At 39.6% G+C, this 20,347-nt stretch overlaps 1 protein-coding gene across 1 annotated transcript in view; it reads left to right on the top strand.

Annotated features, from left to right (window-relative positions):
* The window catches only part of myom3 (myomesin 3), a 77,666-nt gene that overhangs the window by 5,279 nt on the left and 52,040 nt on the right, over window positions 1–20,347 (top strand). Inside the window, exons 3-9 of the mRNA XM_080895514.1 lie at window positions 4,861–4,965; window positions 10,396–10,549; window positions 10,909–11,066; window positions 14,428–14,520; window positions 14,876–14,964; window positions 17,326–17,370; window positions 19,638–19,778. Of these exons, the coding sequence (XP_080751640.1) occupies window positions 4,861–4,965; window positions 10,396–10,549; window positions 10,909–11,066; window positions 14,428–14,520; window positions 14,876–14,964; window positions 17,326–17,370; window positions 19,638–19,778 (785 nt within the window). The remainder of the gene's footprint in view (window positions 1–4,860; window positions 4,966–10,395; window positions 10,550–10,908; window positions 11,067–14,427; window positions 14,521–14,875; window positions 14,965–17,325; window positions 17,371–19,637; window positions 19,779–20,347) is intronic.

Genomic DNA, 20,347 nt, shown 5'->3' with positions numbered 1-20,347 from the left:
TTTAGTACTGATTCACTACATGGTTCAATGACACATTCAATCAAAAAACGACCTCAACACATGCACACAAGCAAACAGTTTTATATTTCAGTCTTTTCTACCAGAAGTCCCTTTGACATTGTACTACAGCCGGTTTTAAAGGCTAAAGTTAAACATAAACTCTTGATCATATGATAAGCAGACAACAGCGGGATGAGCTAACGGATAAATTAAGACACCTGTGTGTACAGATGCATCAGTTCAGCTACTTTGTGGTTAGCATGAAAATGACCTGAAGCAGGAAATGAATAGCTTTCAGTTAACCTGCTACACAAACATCTAAAAACAATCTCAAGGTCCAAGGCTGACTTTCAGTCTAACCCATGAACACCCAGTCCATCATATTTGATAAATATAGTTTTATTTTTGAGACGTCTACAACTATGTGATTTTTTTTCTCCTGAAAAACCTAAAAACCATTTTAAAGCAAATATGACGTAGCAAATATGATACAAATGAAAGCTATATATGGAAATGAACATTTTATAAATAAAATTGTCAGTGGTTTATTAAACTCTAAAGTTTCAAAAAAATTAAATTAAAAGGTTAAAGTTTAACCGACTATAAACATGTCATGTGTAATGATTAGATTGCAAGTCTGGTTCATTGTTATTTGCCTCATTTTAATTTTCTCAAAAGGTTTTTTTTATAACTTTTTTTTGTTTCTTTTCATTTGGCTGCCCACACTCACATGCAGCAGGCCTATCCATTTACACTATGGCAGAACACAAATGAAAGCAGGCACACAGGTACAAGTCAACATATACTCATACTCTCAAGCCAAATTTGCCTTCATTTTCATGCACCCCTCTTGCTGTAGTGAGTTATTAAATTAGGCTAACCTGTGGGTCTACAATCTCCATTGCAGAATAAAGGGAACTGGCCAATTTTTCTCCTCGAGGAAGTTGAAAATAAGCAATTATTCCATCTAGCTTAGTTCAGCTGAACTTAGAGGTCATGTCTCCTTTTGTTTAAAAGAAGAAGCATGAGAGGGAGCAGGTGCATTGGTGAAATTTATACTTAGAACATGCTCGTGGGAGCACACTCAAATTTATCTTCATGTTAGATTGAGCAAAGTGGCCTCTGGGTAGGTTTAGCCAACACCAGAGAAGGGAACGGTTTTCTCTACAGTGGTTTCATTTTTTGTATTTGTAGAATAGCACAAAACAGTCTTTGTACAGTATGTTGACATGCATGAAACAGCGATAACAGAACGTCCAGTTCCATCAAGTTTCCCTCTTTTTTATTTCCTCCTTCCAGTTACACCAAGTTAATATTTTGAGGAAGCCCACTGTTTGTAAACACAAACGAACAACCACTCTCTTTCAACCAACAGCAGTGGCATGACATTTTTGGCCTGCATGGATTACTGCATGCATTTGGAAGTTCCTGTTTATATGTGCCCTCATGTATACATATATCTATACACACACACACACACACACACACACACACACACATATATATATATATATATACACTACCCAGCCAGATACAACATTATTCAGTGGTACACACATTCAATGGGAGCCCAAACAATAGAAAGAAAATACAATTATAGGAAAGCAAAAGCAGAAGTTGTTCTCTCAGCACCGTGAAATGGGGAAATTTCCCAGATTACAAACAAAAGAAAAAGAGAAGTCACGTCAATTTGCATTGCCATTTGTAAGATGACTTGTTGAAAGCAATGCTTGAGGCTAGATGTTAACAGCAACGGTCGGGGTTTGTGTGACGCAGGTGGATAAAAATACAGTTCTGGCATCACATTTGAGATTTTGAGATTTTTATTTATTACAGTGGGACTCTGTGGTAAAGTAACGTACACTACTTCACAGGAAGAATAAGAGCAGCAGCTTTTTAATTAACAGGAATCCAAAAAAGCTAATGCATATTCCTAAAAACAAAAAGAAAAGGTTTTCATTACATAAGAAAAACAAGGGAAGCCTTCGCACTTATAAAATAGCCTCTCACTGAGGTTGCAATTATTCTAAAAGAGTAAGCCTCGTCTTCAGATAAGGAAAAAACTCAAATTTGTGCTTCTCGTGTTACAAATGTGCTATTCAGTTTCACAACTGCAACAACAACAAAAGCCTCTTTCCTTCCATGGTGGTGCACATACTGTGGATAACGTCGACTCAGTTTTATGTTGGAAATTCAGACAGAGTTTGTGGTGCAGTGTAGGCTCAGAAATGTACATATCTGCATAATTGGGCAAAAGTCTTTTCTTTACTAGAAAAACCGGAAGTAGGTGCAGCGGTTTACTGAAACATGGAAAACATAAAAGGCAAAAACAGAGTTTTTACAGTGATGTGCGGGAAAATCACTATTTGTTATGAACACCTTCTTTCGTCGACACAGCCTGAACTCTTGCAATGCTTTCTTGTAACTTCTTTCTCGAAGTCTGTAGGTGTAGTTCTCCATGGATCTTGGTGGATGCTTCAATGCTACATTTTGGATTTTGACTAACTTTTGTTCCATTCTCTTGCAAGATGACCCCACCCTGTTTCAATAATGTTGAGGTTCAGGAAGGCCAATTTCTCAGGTCCTGTTTTGATTGGGGTTTTTATTTTTCTTATTTTTTAAGGACACTACCTTCAGATGCTGGTCATCTACCGTAGATAGGTTTTTCAGGCCTACCGCTTTTTCTTTTGTCCTCCACATATTCAGGTTCCTCAATTTTTACAGACATACTGCACAGGCTGCTGAGATCTGTTAAGTCAGCGGTCCCCAACCCCCGGGCCTCGGACTGGTACCGGTCCGCGAGTCGTTTGGTACCGGGCCGCAAGAGTTGAGGCTCAGGTGTGAAATGTATGGTTTTCAGGGTTTTTATCGGTTTTCAGCGTTAGTTTGTTATCGTTTTTATCGTTTACTCGGTTTTCCTGGGTCTTTTCACGTGTGTTAGGAATAAATCTTCTTTTTTTCTGTACCGGTACTAGTTTTATTTTGTTGTATTTATCCGCGACACCTTAAAGGCCGGTCCATGAAAATATTGTCGGGCATAAACCGGTCCGTGGTGCAAAAAAGGTTGGGGACTGCTGTGTTAAGTCATCAGCTAATAGACAAAAATACTATTTTATCTGTAAAATTAGGTTATTTTTTGGGATATTTTATAGAGTCAACTAAAGAATTTGGAAACAAGTTAGGCTAGGTAATGATGATCGGTTTTGCCTAAAGACACGATTTGAAATTGGCTTAAAATTTGCTATGTTGTCTGTTATATAGAGACAGCTAAAAGGAGTGAAACAAAAATGAGTGAAAAGCATCCAGTGTCTAAAGAAGGCTTTTGAAAAAATGTAAGAAAGACTAAGGACTTATTGTAAAAGACCGTGTTAGAAAAAAATATATATAAATAATTCTTGAAAGCAAAATATAAACAAATGGGGGGGTTGGTGGAGTAGTATATGATGAAGCGATAACTAGGCGGTAACTAGGAGAAGTGTTGGCAGTGCATCAATATTTACACTCTCCTGTATGTGACCAGTGACTGCAGTTTATGTTTAGTTCATCTGGTATATTCCCCCTCACTAAATGTAGCTCAAACAGCCAAACCATCACCTGAATCAAACATACTGTAGAGCCTGAAGTTTTACTGTTCACTATAGTGGCCAGTAAAACTTTCAAATGGCTGTGACCGTGTCATAAACAATCCAATAAACTCGCCTATACATTTGCATGAGCTTAACGTCACCAACCGCAGTTCCTCTTGATGACAAACACAATAATAACATGTGTTTGTACACCAGTGAGGAAAAGGGGAACACTGACAGAGCAGAAGCAGCAGCTGATTGCAGTTATGACATTTCTCACACTCGAGGAGAAAAGAGGTCGTATGCTGCTCTGCTCGAATGGCTATATTAGGGTTTTCAAACCCCACATGGGATGAAGCTAGTTGAATAATCGCATAAAGCACAAGGCTACAATTCTGCAAACACTGCACATTTTGCTGCCCACAGACAAGAACCTGAAGACACGACTGTTTCAGCCCTACCACTGTGTTTAATATCCTGTTTTTAGCTCGTATCCCATTGCCACAGGGTCATAGCTAAAATTAAAATATGTTTTAACAAAGCAGTATTTTGTATTTCCCATTTAAAATAGTAACGAATCCAATTTAGCAGCTTGCACAGTAATACTACTGACAACACAGGAGTAGTATAAACTGAATAGTGACAAACATGCTACACCATCCTATGAACCACGCTTTGGGTTTACCCCAGAGCTGCAGAGTGACAGAGGGTATATTAGTGTGACAAACATTACAGAGGATGTGTTTCAAAGAAGTTCTGCCTGTGATGGATTTATTTTCTTTGCAATTTCCTTTGTCTTGTTTGATTTTTGGTTTGCCATTGTTTACTTCGCTACATCTTCACAACAGGAACCAGAAAAGATGCATAAAAGTTGTTTTCTTAACTGAGATAAGAGTTGCCTGCTTTAAAGTGAATCCCTGGAGCGCCTGAATAAATGAACCCTCATGTACTTTGTATTTGCCTACATTAACCGAAGCACTCTCTGATGCACGGCCTCCTGTGCTTCTCAGCTAGAGGATATTAGAGGCAGTGCTGCTTTCTAGTGGCAGAGGAGAATAATGGCCTGATGAACAACAGATTGGATATTGTGTCATAATCCGTGACAAAGTTAATAGGCGTGCTAATATCCTTCTATCAGCAGAATAGATAACTGTGAAGGATGACAAGGGAAGATATCTATTTTGTAATCTGTCACCTTTGTGTGTCGTTTGATGATTTGCGCATGTTAATCATGCTTTGTTTTATTTATTTTATTTTATTTTTTTTGTCCTCCACAACACTTTGGATGTCACAGCGATGAGGAGGCCTCCTATTCAGGTGTCTTTCCTATCATACCCGGTGATGTCATGTCAGTCAAAGAGGTCCTCGACATGGACAACTTCCCTCGGCACAGAACATGGTGAGGCACAAAACAGCTCACAGATCATCTTCATACAGATGTAATTTGTTGAAAAATACTTTTACATTTAAATTATGTTTTAATTTAAATTTGAAATCCTTGCATTTACATTTTAATAATTGTGGATGAACTACTAGACAAGAATGTCTTTATTGAAACGTGTTAATTCTAGTGTCGTAAATATTCAATACTTCCATAAGACGAGTCAAGCTCAGTGAAATGTGTCCTGGGAATTTCAATGGATATCTATCAACAAATGCATATCACCTTGCAGGACGATGCAGTCAATTCATCCTCTTTAAAAAAAAAAAAAACAATAACATCCTTGAGGTTCAAAAATGGGACTCAAAAGCATAGAAAGTGAGAGCAACCACATGATCCTTTAAATAGTCCTAGTAGCAGAGGCTCACAAAAACCAGAAGCCTGCATCTGCAAGTCTTGATGCGGGGATTTCTAACGCAGGATGAATCTTCAGTGCATGAAAAAAAGGGCAGCAACCATGGACGAGTCTCTTCACACTGTCAACAAGGCTCCACTTTTTTTTTTTCCTGAGGACTTCCTTCCTGGATGATCTGTTTATGTCATAAAACCCCTGCCTCTCCGTCACTATCATGCTCTCTCTCCAGTTTATTTGAGGAAGAAGAGTGGGTCAACTTCCACTGACGCTTTGCCCTGCGAGCTAATACAGCACAAGAGCTTTTCTGTCAATAGAGAATCTCAGTAAACAACGGAAATCAGGGTTTTTTCCCTCGTTCTCGTCAGTCTATAAAAGGCCAGCTGGGTCCCTTCATTTGCTGGCTGATGTCATGGACCAAATAAGCAATAACTATTCAACTGCAGTCATGCAGAAGAAGGATATTAGATATGTTTGTATTTTTGTGGTTATAGATAGAAGCAGGGGAGTCTCACATCCTGTGGAGGGATGTAGAGCACAAAGCACTGTTTTATTTGTTAGTCCATAAAACTCTTTTGTTTTTGCTATTTAATTATAATAAATATTTGTTTCCCCATTTATTTAATGTTCATGAAACCCTTCATCACACAAATGCATGAAACTGTAACCAGGATCAAGACTGATGGGATACCACTGATAAACATCAACTACCGCCACGCTCAAATGACAGCTAATCTAAGATAGGAGTCAGCCGATACTGATGATTGTCTGATAAACTCAAGCTATCGAACATCTTCATTTTTGACTCTGGTTCATTTACAGAGAGTGGGGCAGTGGTTAGCCTTATAGCAAGAAAGCCCTTGGCTTGAATGTGATGGCCTGTGTAGTTTACATGTTCTGCTGTGACTGCACGAGTACTCCTGGGGGCCCTTGACTTCCTCTCATAGTCCAAACACATGGGTGCTGAGTTAAATAGTGATTATAAGTTGACCACAGGTATGAAAGTGAGGGCAAATGGCCGACTGTTTCTCCGCGCTAGCTCTCCAATAAAATGATGACCTACCCAGTTACTCACTTAACTACCTATGTAGTTAACATCTACAGACTACTGCAGATTAAACCTACTAGTTTGGTTTTTAATTTAAAAGATATTGAATTTTTTTAATCACTTTATGACTCTGAGAATAAGGACTTTGCAAACAGTCTGTGAAAGTAAAGAAACATAAATAAATAAAAAAGGTCTTTTTTTCCACTTATAGAACATATACCACCTACATAGTGCTCTCCTGTCTGGTGCAGTCAGGTCCATTGATAACAGCCTATCTTTGCAGCATCTTTGCAGCAGACGGTTTGGTTTTCAAACAAGTGAAGAGTGAAGGCAGTCTGCCAAAAGGAGCATGAGGTTTTAAAGAAAAAAGGCCTCCATGTGCTCAAGAGGGAATTATAAAACTGGTTTGTGGGTCAATTTGAAAGACATGTTGGTTAATTGTGTTGGACTTCATATACGAAGCAAAAGAATAAATATTCTGGTACTCAAGCTGGACTTTTTTTTTTTTTGCCAGAACACATGGTCTTTAACTTAGTAAGTGAATCAGAATATAAGAGGATTTTGCTGATGACATGTATGAACTCTTTTTCTTTCTAAGTGTCTTACGGTCATGTTGCCAGGACAGGATTACTGCTCGGCTGTCATATCTAAAAGTAATCCCAGAATAGAGAGGTTTAGGTCACAGAGAACACACGCTGAGGGATTGTTGCCTCTAGTGACTTGATTTGCTTTACTAAAATCCCTCTTCTGCTCTAGGGGCACCTTGTCCTGTCTGGGTCACGTAGTGTCTGTGTTGCAAGTCAATAGCACTTTCAAATTTAAAGGCTTAGCAGCAGCCAGTTTCCTGTTCTCCAGTCTATCCACAACCTGATTACACTCTTGTGTCAAAAAGGATTTGACATCGCTAGTGTAGACTTCATCATAAGTGCTAAAAATAAAAGATATTTCCTTCTTCAGGCCATGAAAGGAAGCTCTGGCTGGCAAGTGGCCGAAAAAAGTAAATAGACAGATGAACAGAGGTCACAACGAGTATTAAAGTAGCAGATTAGAAATAGTAGAAGACAGTTGCCAAGTAGCAAGAGTGAAAAGAGGGGAAGTCATCGAGGGTGAAATCACACCCTCTTGAAAGACAAAACACAACTGAAAGTAATGAGCCTCAGCTGCAATGATGTAGTCCTGCCAACTTAGCATCTCATTATGTCCCCTCTTCCATATCACCACGACAACCCTCCTATCTCATCAACCAGTGACTATCCATCCACAAACATGCTCAGCTAATGCCGCAGTTTTGTGTCACCTTCAGATTTTAAGACCCAAACCCTACCGCGCAAATTTGCAAGGTCGACTCCCTCTGAAGTGCATCTTCAAACTTCCTTTCTCCTCAGATGTGCTCAGATGAACACAGTGTAGTTGGATAGTTTAGGATGGAGGCTGGAAAAAGCTGAAGATGACTGACCTCTACGGGCCAAAAACGAAACGATGGAAGGATGAAGCTGAAAGCTCTTGAGAACTGGCACACTATTTCCAGACCTCTGCTTTAGCGTTTGCAAGATGGGGGAGCTTAACATTCGATTTGATTTGTGCGGAAACAAATGTGCTAGATCATTCTGTGCTGGCAACTACATGTTCCTATCAGATTCACGTAATGGTCTCTCCAGTATCTTCCCCACATAGGTAAGAAATAAATTATGCAGCTGACTCATGCATGCCCAGTTTGTCTTGGCAAGAACGTTTTTCCTTTTCTTTGCAGAGACAGGAAAGGTTTTGGAGAAATAATAAACCCATAAACCTCTTCATGCCCACTGACTCGATGTGATCCAGTGGTTCATTCCACTCTAGGCTTAAATCTGAACCCACAGAGATTAAAAGCACCAACACACTTTGCTAAACAAGCCGGTGGCAAAAAATACTAAAAACTGTGTTTTTAGGCACATGGGATTGTTAGTGTGTGTTTGCACATATTTATTTGCCCGTTTAATCAAGAAGTTTGCGCATTTAACTGAAAGATCTCGGCCATTTACCGAGCGATTCATGCTCTAGCAAAAAAGCTCAGAACTGCTCGTGTGAATATTTAAGAGTCTTTCTCTCTGCTGTGGCAAATAATTAAGCCCTGGGGTCTGTCAGTCAAAAAATGCTTCAAGATGCACATCCACTCTACCATGATGAGAGAGGAGTATTCATAATAACTATAATTACATGATAGCATGTTTCAGTATGTATATATCTATTCAAATGGATTAACTGGATGTACAGAGGAGATGTATACATATTCATACCGTCAATATGTCATGCAAACGTGCATGGGCTACCAGTAAGGCTTCATTAATTTTTTAAGAGGTGTCTGGTTTGTTTAACAGCTTACAAGGAGATCAGAGCACAGGTTCAAGAGCTGAGAGCTGGTGGGGATTAACTTTGTAACTTCACAAACACTTAGATTAACACAAAAGAAGAGACTAATCAAAAGCAAGCCTTGATCCTCTTCCGCTAGTAACGCAAGTTTTCCTACTTAGTGTGTCACCTTTTTGCCCTGAAAAAAAACAAAAAAAAACCAAAACATTAAATTTGCTTCTTCTGACTGAATATACTATCACAACTGCCTTGCACCTCCATGACAACCAGCCCGATGAAAGGCAAGTCAAGGATGTGACACGGCCGACGACACAGTGTCGCTTTGAACTGTCCACACCTGAAGGATTCCTGAAGAGGTGTTCGTCAGGGTAGAAGCGTTGCATCGTTTTTACAGTGATGTGAATCAGCAGTGGCAGCCGGGCTTGATGTACAACTCATAAATACCGACGCCTCAAAGCCTTTGAACGTGTGCGAGAAGCGTGCTATATGAAATGACAGAAAGCTACAAATTGAGCAGTGAACTAATGACCTCATCAAGGAGCGTTTGAGAAGACAATCTGACGAATATCATAAAACTAGCATTTGACTGTAAATGAAGTGGGACACACTGAAATTGTATTATGGCCCTCTTAAAGTGAAAAAGAAACGCTATTTGGATTCTCTCAAAAGGTAAAGCCATCTATTGCAAAACATGTTTAAAATTTTACCTGCAATTCACGTTTCTGCTGTTACCTCTGATGAATGCTAGGTGTTTTTTTAACATGCTACTCACACCAACAGCACAAACACCTTTGGGAGGTCCAGTTCAGTGAATCTAATTAATGTAGGTGAAGCTTAGCAGACAGGCACCAGCTACATCTCCCTGTGTCAGCATAACTATCGGTCACAGTGCACAAGCCTCAACAGCATCCAAAAGAGAGCTGTAAAAAAAGTATGTAGCTAACAACTTTGGAGCTTTAATGAGAGAAAATTGTTTTTGAAAATTCACTTTTTAAGCAGAATGATCTAAATCATCCTTGGTAAGGACAACCCAGACAGAAAACTCTGTCCACTGCAGTCGAAGTTTGCCTTGGGATTAATTACCCCAGCCTGGAGAGAGAAACACCTACAGAAACTACAGTAATATTAGACCTAAATCTGTTGATCTATTGGATGATTCGAGTTAGTGAGACAACCAAAATGGCAATCTGGCACCTCCTAGTGCAGGGGTGGGCCATTAATTTCCCCAAGAGGCCACACAAGCGACTTGGACTGTTGTGGACTACATCAAGAGGCCACATTAGCATAACTGGTACTCCAAACCAGTCCCAGTGACCCTTTGAGAAAATTAATTGCTCACTACTGTCCTACTGAATGCCCAAACAAGGACACAAGTAGAGTTAATGTAGGCAATAAAGTAAAAAAACAAAGATTTAAAAAAAAAAAAAACCCATCTGGGACCTAGCATGGCATATATAACACATCAAAGCCTGCAGAGGTTATAAAGAAGCTACTGCAGGATGGAGCAATGTAGTAGTAGTGTTGTTTCTTTTCAACAACATTTACAATACTATACTCGGGACAAATCATCCAACATTATGAAACAGCAAATAAATAACCACCAAACAAATTTAAATTACTTCATGGTTTACACCAACAGGGAAATCCTAAAAGAAACCATGGCTGCTGATGAAGAGTATGAGAGAGAGCAGTGGACAATGTTTGGGAATGAGGCGGAGAGGGTGGAAATCGATGTGATCAGGAACCAGCAGTTGTTACGCACTCGTGTTAACAAGATAGCTCTTCGCAAACAGGTACAGTCAAGTATTTGTCTTAAGAATCCCATTATTTTATTCATCAAAAGACTACAAAACTGTTTAGATATTAGCATTTCTGGAGAAAAAGTGCCACAGTTTGTCCACCTTAAATAAATACCGCTTTTCTGATTGGTAGATAACAACCAGAATATTTTTCAGAAAGGTTCCCTCTTGATTACTGTTCCTAATTTTAATATATAATTTTCCATCCTTCCTTGGTCCTCCCGCTTGTTTTAATGACAGCCAAAGCACAGAGACTTGCTATATTTAAAAAATACAGTGTGTTTATCTACAATAAATATTTATAGACATGTTTTCCTTCCATGGATAAATTCACCACTCTGTCTGTACCTCAGGCAGAAATGAAGGCATCTGCCCACATGAGGTACCTGGAGCAACTGAGTCAGAAGGCCCCAGACTTTCCAATCCCTCTGAGGGCTCACACTGTCTGGGAAGGCATGAGTGTGAAACTCTCCTGCACTGTCCAGGGCTGTCCAACCCCAAAGGTGACATGGTGAGTACCCTCATCTCTTTCTACTACTGCATTCTTTATGCTAAAAATGTGCAGTTTCCCCACAAAAAATCACAGGACCATGGGCAAAGTTGCATCCTGTGGTGTTAACCTATGATGTCACTTGTCTAGTTTTGTAGATATGCTGTAGAAATGTCTACACTCTCTTGAATATAATACAACCAGATGTGCCTTGCCTTGTGGAGCTGTAAGGGCCAAAAACTACAACTGAAAAATCCAGGAGCATCGCTCTTCCTACAAAATCATGACCAACTTAAGAAAAATAAATACCAATATAAAAATAACAAACCACAAAACTTGTTCTAAGCATTTTACTTGAGAAACTACTTTTTTATACTGTTAACATTATAAATGAACAGTAAGTAAGTTTAATTGCCATAAAACTTGTTCTAATGGCCAGCAAGATGCGACTACTTGGGTTTAAATGAAGAAGCCAGATTGTTTAAAAGTCTGAGGAAAACAGCCCTTTAGCTTTCTTGATGTGTGAACTCGACATTTTGCTGCTGAATTCAGAGACACTGTCACTGATTTCAAATTTCACTGAACGCATCATGATGCTTATTTAATAAATTACGGTTCCCATTACAGTCACTGAGGAGGAAAAAGCAGGGTATGCTTTACGGTGGGTCGACCCTGTAATTGACTACTCTGTGAGCATGCAGTATCCTTCAACTTGGAAAATCCACCCTTTTTAGAAACAGACACACATCACATACATAGCTGGTCTCTGTCTATAACACAAGGTGCAATATCCTGGGGAAATGGGTTCCTATCCTCTGGTCTAGCCATACATATCGATATCTGCATTTGTTCCAGCTGATAAATGAACATTTTAAAAGTAAAGAAGAGACAGGAGAAACATTCGTCAGCATAGCTGGTTCACCATTGAACACTCTGGAATTTCCAGCACAGCAGCTAGAGGACATAAAGAGGAATCCACAATTTGTTATTGTAAAATGTGTATATTTTGAACTGCATTGTCATGTTATCTCATAAATAACTACATATAATAAATATAAGGAATAAGGAAGTCTGTTTATGCTTTAGGTGTTTATGTGTCACGTGTGTTTATGTTATTCACAGCAAATTTTCATGCTGTGAATCATAGTCTAAGGAGCTTGGAAAGAAAAGCGTCTGGACTTCTTTAAGTTGCTTGAAGACGTTTCACCTCTTATCCGAGAAGCTTCTTCAGTTCTAAGGTCAAATGGTGGAGAGTCCCAGATTTAAACCCAGTGGGAGTTTCCCCCCCAAAGAGGGACAAAGGACCCCCTGATGATCCTCTACCTAATCACATGAGCCAAGGTGTGAAAACGGGTGTGGGTCACAATCAGCCAGAGTTTCGGGTGAGCTCATTGTGAAACCTGGCCCCACCCTATCATGTGATTTCCTGAGGTCAGATGGCCCAGGATGTGAGTGGGCGTTAAGGCGTCTGGGACGGGATCTCAAAACTGGATTATAGATGGCAGAGAGTTGGTGTCGTAAACCAACGCCTCTGTTCAAAGATGGTCGCTCACAGTGGACATAGATGGCTTCTTTCACTCCTCTTTCAAACCATCTGTCCTCTCTGTCCAAAATGTGAACATTGGTAGTGACCTTTGTCCTTTAGATGCAGATGGACTGCTGAGTCTTGTCCTGTGGAGGTGGCTCTTCTATGTTGTGCCATGCGCTTGTGAAGAGGCTGTTTGGTCTCTCCAATGTAGAAGTCTGGGCATTCCTTGCTGCACTGTACAGCATACACCACATTGTTAAGTTTGTGTTTAAGAGTTTTGTCTTTCGGGTGAACCAGTTTTTGTCTGAGTGTGTTGCTGGGTCTGAAGTACACTAGGTTTAAATCTGGGACTCTCCACCATTTGACCTTAGAACTGAATAAGCTTCTCGGATGAGAGGTGAAATGTCTTCAAGCAACTTAAAGAAGTCCAGACGCTTTTCTTTCCAAGCTCCTTAGACTACGATGACCTGGATGACTGAGAACCTTCACAGACACATGCTGTGAATCCTTTTTATACATTTATTTTTTATTTAGGTAATAGTAGTTTTCTCAATGAAATATTGATGATTGGTGGCCTAAGGAACAATTGGATTGCCTGAGATCTTGCTCTGCAGGAAAGCAGGAAAAAGACTGTCATCATAGCAGACTTTGAAATCTACTAAAAAACAATTTTTAAGTGACAGGTTTGTTTGTTTTTTGAGCACTTAAAAAACAAAAATCATAAAAAAAGTTTAATGGCACAGCTGACCTAACATCACTAAGTGGAAGCGGAATTTTATTCTGGTAAACCATTTGTATTTTGGGGTTTGATTGAATCATAGGCATGTAAAAAGGAAAACATGAGACTGAGAATACTGTATATTGTAGACCAGGCACCTGTTACAGCCCACCCATGGCTGTTTTCCTCCATGCCAGTCCCCCTGTGACTGCTTCTTTAACTGTCCAAAAGTTTCTATTCAATCTGACATGGGGTCATCGGCATAATTGTGTCCCTTTAATTTCATTTCTCGCTTGGATAGAGTAAGTTAGAGCAGAATAAACTGTTTGCAGAGTTGTACCTTTTGGGGAGAAACTGTGTGTTATATAATCAGAGTTGAAATAATCAGTCTATCAACACACACAAAAACAAACAGGTTTAGAAAATTACTTCTTAAGTCATTTATCAAGCTAGCAAGCATTCTGGTTTTAGTCTCTTGAGTTTGATGATTTGTTGCTTTCTATATTTTATATCCATGCTAACTGAATATCCTTGGTTATTGGGAAGTCAGAGCAAAAACAGAAAGATGAATCTTCTATGAATAAAACAGTCCTTAGTGGCAGCACTACATTGCATCATTATTTAATATGTAATTGATCCAAAATAAACAAAAGGTTACATTAAAAGTCCAAAACTTACTTGCAAAAAACCAAAAAGACCAAGAGCCATGACATTGCTGTCCAGAACCCTGAGCTGAATATTGCACGCAGTATTAATATGAAATAATCTGTGTTAATTCAGGCAATGTGCCAAACTGTCGACCTTGATACCTGAGCTGCTGTGAGACTAGCTGATGAAAAGACTGCGTATGCTTAGTATTCATGAGCTATGAGATCCACACAACCTGTGGCTCATGAGTTTCACTACCCCATATGGGACCCATCAAGCCCAATGAGCTGCCCTCAACAATGCCCAGCACAAGACAGAATAACAGATCAAAGACCCCCTGTAGTCGTCAGACATTCAGCCAAACTAACAATTGATTATGAAAGCTGTGCATGAGTAATTAGTAGGCAGGAGCATAAACCACCCAAGTACAGCCTGTTGTTCATTTACTCTGATATTCAAAAAACAAAAATTATGTACTTTTTCGGCAGGTACAAGGATGGTGAGCCGCTGATAATATCTGACCGACCATGGAATTACAGTCTTCAACAAAAATTTGGTCTCAACACACTGGAGATCAGAAGGTGGGTCACTAGCTCAAATCTCTAATTAAGTCTGGAAAACTGGAATGAATGTGATGGAAGTGTGCAAGATAGGGCACGCAGCAGATTATTTGACCTTGCCACTGACAAATTAGGAATGGAATAAGAAACTGAAGCTACTTGTAGGTAAGATAAGGAAATTAAATGGTGGTGTTATGAGATAAAACGTGCCGGTTCAATTAAGAAGTACATGTGCGTGCTGTGTTGCAGGTTTTCTATTACCCAAATCCAGCACATGAAAAGAGGTCACAGCTTTTTCAACATCTCTTGTGGCTTGAAATTCACCCACTTTCAACTCTCACTCACAAACAGATGACATTCTATATCTTCTACAAAGGTGCTCTCCTGATGATGCTGGCGAGTACAAAGTGGTAGCCAAGAGTCTCCTGGGTGAAGCTGTGACCTTTGGAACGCTCGTGGTGAACTGTGAGTGGTTTCTTGTTTCATCTCAAGTCAGCTTTGCTCAAAAACCAGTAGCAAAGATGGAATACAGTACAATTGCCCCCAAAACACTGAAGAGTCTAGTTTCAGTCAGGCTGGCAATGAGACACTGACACAGTAAATTATTTGACTTAGTTTGAACATTTTTCAAACCTGGTTTACACAACTTTTACCTCTTTTGTTGTTAGTTTATCTTTTCCCATTTTCAAATAAAACCTGAGTTCTGGCTTCCTGAGTGCAATTCCTTCGAGATCATACATCGGAAGCATGAAAAAATGAACTTTAGATCTCACACTTCTAACATTTTCAAACTTCCTTATTTTCCCCATAAACATACTTTTCATACACTCAGTGGAAAAGTTTAACCCTCTTTGCTTTAATTATTTAACACAGATTCAACAAGATGCCAGAAATGGTCCAGATTGACCTGATGGCATATGCAATTGTTGCAGATTTGTCAGCTGCAAATCAACGATGCAAATCTCTCTTTCCACCACATCCCAATCTCTACCGGATTGAGATTTAGTGACTGTGGAGGCCAACAGTTAACTCGCAGTTATGTTCAAGAAACTAGTTTGAGATGATCCGAGTTTTGCGACATTATGTGTTAATCTGCTGAAAGCAGTCATCAGATGATGGATACATGTGGTCATGTTGAGTTGGACACAATGCTCAGGTAGGCTGTGGTGTTTAAACAACGCTCAGCTACTACTAAAGAGTCTAAAGTGTGCCAAGAAAATATCCCCCACAGCATCACACCTCTATCCCCAGCTAGAAACACTGATGTAAGGCAGGATGGATTCATGCCTTCACCTTTTATGCCAAATTCTGTCCCTAACATCTGAATGTTGTCTACACATAACAGACAAGTTACCAAAGAACCGATTTTAAATTCGATTTTTAAGCTAGTTCCTCGAGTTAGATACAGTATTTTGGCACCTACAAGGTGATTCAGAAAGAGGTATTAGCTGAAAACGTCTCACCGTGGTATGCAGGATACCCTTAAAAACATTGGGGAAACTGGAGAAGTGTGGTCAAAGCATAAGAAGAACACCACCTAAAACATCTTAAAAAATATTTACTGCAAAAAAACAAAAACAAAACCATAACCTGAAAGAAATATTCTTATAAAGGATTAATTATGAAACCACGATGCACGAGTCAAGACCACTGACATCAGCCATGCAAGGAAATCCTAGCACTTTAAGAACATCTTAAGTTTGCACAAACAGCCTGTAGAAACAAGTGTCTCAACTGCAGCCTGTCCAACTGTCAGCCATGCACCTCTTAGTTTGACAAGTAGAATAAAAGTAGTAAGTGAAACTGAGTTTTTTAAATAATTTTTTACCTTGTTTAACTTTAACTTTATTTTCAGATTAAAGAAGCCCCGCCCCTGACATCCCAGGTGGTTTGGCTAGCCACTGAGAAACTAGAGAAGAAGACGATATTGTGTTTAACTAAAATAAAGTTCAAACGTTAAATTTAACCAGCACCTCAAGCTTCCATGAATATTTACTTAGACCTCCTTTTACATTGCACCAAGAATGTAGCGCTGGGTTTTTCCTTACAGGCATGTTTTTCTTCATTAGTCCATTTACAGCTAACGTAAGTGCATATTTTGAAATCCTGCTATGACAAATAAAGCATTTCATTTATTTTTTATTTTTTTGCTTTATGTTGTTGCACAGATGATCATTAAGGTGCCCAGGGTGCAGATGCTATGCTAGCTAAATTTGACCAAATGTTTGTATCTCCATCCTCCTAATGCCTCAGGTCTCCATGGTGCGGTTTTCTATCCTCATTATCTGAGTCGCTATGTAAATTTGATGTTTGTAAGAGAACCAGCATCAACGGAAATGATCAGAAAAACAGGTCCCGTTGCAGTGCTCATGCATAATAAATTAAAATGAGACAGTGGGTGTAGCAGTGACTAATAACATCTACAGTGAGCTATACTGCCTCGCAGCAGTGTTACAGAAACTATTTATTTTTTTATTTATTTTTTATTACCTTGACCTACCTGCCCTTTTATGAAAAGGCTTCACTTCCTGAATGCTCAGCTCACTTTAATGACTTTAATGAGACACTTCAAGGCTTCTTCTACATTTCACAGGTATTCTTCAGGCTTTAACACAGCCTTAGGTTAAAGGGAATATTAGATGTGACTTGCATAAATGTGGCATTGCCAGGTTTGATTCGCCTTCTGCTTTATCTTTTCTTGCTTTCTTTCTTTTTTTTAAACATGTTTCTTCTTCAGTCTCACAGTATCATTCACTGCTTTTCTCTCTGTTTTTGACCCTGCCTGCCACTCTCCAATCTGTCCTGCTCTGCCGCCCTGCGATTCAGCATATCAAGGAGCCGTGGCTGGTTCAGAGCGCTTGCAGACCTCCAGTAAGTTTCATACCAGTGCCTAATGAAAAGTGTCCCCTTTCATTTTCTCTGCCACCCTTTGAAGTTCCTCCCTCCATCAGTAAACGAGGGCAGGCTGAGTGACTTTGAAGACTGACACAACGTTTGGCTCTGCTGTGCATGTGGCACCTCTTAAAGAAAGACATGGGAGGAATGAAAGGGAGCTGCACACTGATGCTGTTTGGATATCACGGGAATTTATGTTTCTGTGTGGGTGTTCATAGATGTACAGGCATAAGTAAGACTATTTGTGGGGTAGTTACTGAAGGGATAAAATGACTTGCTTCCAAGTGAGCAGAAACGACAGTCATGTATATTTCATTCCAGGGACAGCGGGAGATTTATCCCACTTCGCTTCAAGCTGCGGAGCACCTCGCACTAGCTGTGGCACTCTGTGGCCTAGATTAGCTTCTGCCATGTGTGGGGTTCAGGACTTTTTAACCTAGAACTACATAATTTCTATACATATATATGCTCGCAATCTGATCAAAACAAAGAAGCGGTTTTGCCAGGAACAGCTATCTGACATAGACATGTTTATCTTACAAGGACCTCTAGTTTTTGTATAAAACATGACATCCTGAAAAAATATATACACTTTTAGAGTTTTATATTAAATTAGTTAATGTCCCTTCAACTTCCCCTTGTTTTTTAAATTATTTTTGTTAGTATTTTCACAAATTACCATCTTCATCCAACCTTTTCCAAGTAGCTTTAGTGCCCAGATTTAACTTAACACTTATATAAATGACTTTTGCAAACATAACCCAACCACAGGTGGCCACAACCCTGTGTACCCCTAATGCTGGTCCCAAGCCCATTTTGGTCCTGGTATTCATGTGGATTTTACTGTTATGTATATAATATATATACACTTGCCAAGCCTAAAAGAAAAATCCCAAAAGAAGAAGGCTCAAACATATGCTTCGGTGGTGGTGGTGGTGGTTGGTTGTGGTTGGTGGGTGGTGAGAATGTTTGAAGTGTTGTAAATAAAGACAAAAGCTCCCTTAGTTTTGCTCTGAGCTGTTAGATAAAGTGAATGAGGGAAATATCCAGTCCTAGAGTGTTTTGTTGTTGCCCCCACGGGCCTCCCAACGGTTACCAAGGGCTCTCATTGGCCTGCAGGCCACACTTTGAAAACCCTGCTTGTAACCCACAGGACCCAAGGATACCAGTCTCAGACAGCAAAGGCCTGTGACCATTTCTCAACAAGCTGGATTTTTTTGATAAGAGTTATTTTAATATTGTGACCCATGTATGCACTGCTAAAAATTTACTGATAGTCAACTCTGTCCATTGTCATCATCGTGCACAGATGTTGCGTGTTTCTTGTCAGGTTCGACAGATTTCATATACTGACTGTGCAAATATGCGCGTTTCTAAAGAAAGCAAGATTTCTATTGAAAATGTGCTGATTTTTATTTTATCTTAAAGGGATTTTAAAGACATAGCAAAACTGGAAAAGTCAGGAGCAATATAATTTATGTATGTATTACACTATTGCTTCTGAGGAATGACCATGTGGGTGCGAGACAATCCAATATTTCCCCTACACACACAGATATTAAGTGGCAATCATGTTGAATGAAGCTTTATCAGCTTGTAATGGCATCAGGGGCCGCTTGCTAGGAGAATGTGCTGAAGAATTGCATGCTGCTATTTTTTTGTAACTGATACTTGATTATCTCATATGGAGCTGATTGTATTTTCCAAAACAAATCACTCAAACTAAAGCGTGACTGCGGTAAATTTATCATAACATCAGTGCACTGAGGGAAATGCAGGACTTGAATGATGGGAAGCAAACATCTTTGCGGTGTGTTTCAATAATTCTACGCACACTGTTGTGATAGCCCGGACTTCTAAGCAGAACAAGATCATTATGAGAAGCATGTCACAATCTTTCAGATTCATCCCTGAGAATGGGATTTGACGAGACCTCATGGCACACATATCTTGCACGTCCGGATTGTATTGCTTTGCTGTTTTTGACAAGGCAGAGAATGACAGGCAGCTAAAGGAATAACTTGTCAGGAACTGTTCACTTAAAAACAAAGAGTGCCATCTGCAGCTTTTCTGCTGTCCTGTGACGTTTCCCCCGGGGAATTCTCTTATAGCTGCTTTGTGTGTGTGTGCTTGGATAAAGCAGTGGGTCTTTTTCTAGTCTGTATTAGATGGTCTTTTTAGGCATTTCTGTCTCTATCACCCGTGTGTTCTTACTCCTGCTCCATTCCTCCCATCTATTCTAGCCTTACAGCTTCAACAGGAAGCTCGGTTTGGCACCTCCTTTCCTCCGACCTGGGTGAAAGAGGGCGACACCCTCACCCTGGAGTGTACATTCACCTCAGCTCTGCTCCTCTTCCAGAAGGATGTCAGCTGGTTTAGAGATGGTAAGTGTTGCAAATACAAAGTAATTAAGTAAGTAAAATTTATTTATATTGCATTTTTAAAGAACAAAGTTCACAAAGTGCTTTGCAGAAGAGAATACACAACAATTTAAATGGTATAAAACTAAATCAAGGCAAGCCTGCACAAGCTGGTCTTAAGTTTCTTTTAAAAATGTATTAACACAGATCTTAGGTCCAGAGAAAGCACAGATCTAGGGCTCTAGGGACAGCCATCAAGCAAGGATCAGCAGATCTCAGAGATGTAGAAGTTATATATGGCTGTAGTAGCTCACTGATGTATGGAGGCAACTGACGATGGAGGGCTCTAATCGCCAAAGGTTTAGGACCTTTTAGATTTACTCAGAGCAAATCATCCCAAGGGTCCAAGATTTTAATTACTTTTGGGAACAAAGATGTCAGGTCCACAGATCATAACTTCAGTTTTTGTGTATTGAGAAACAGATAATAGGATACCATTTAGTCCTTTATAATATGAATGCAGTCTTGAACAACAGATAATTTGGTCACATTCTGGGGTTTCAAAGACAAGTACAATGAAATGTCAGCCGTAT

The sequence above is a fragment of the Rhamphochromis sp. 'chilingali' genome, assembly GCF_963969265.1.
Source record: "Rhamphochromis sp. 'chilingali' genome assembly, chromosome: 11".
In the NCBI taxonomy this organism is placed as follows: Eukaryota; Metazoa; Chordata; class Actinopteri; order Cichliformes; family Cichlidae; genus Rhamphochromis; species Rhamphochromis sp. 'chilingali'.
This window is presented reverse-complemented; position numbering and strand designations above follow the sequence as displayed.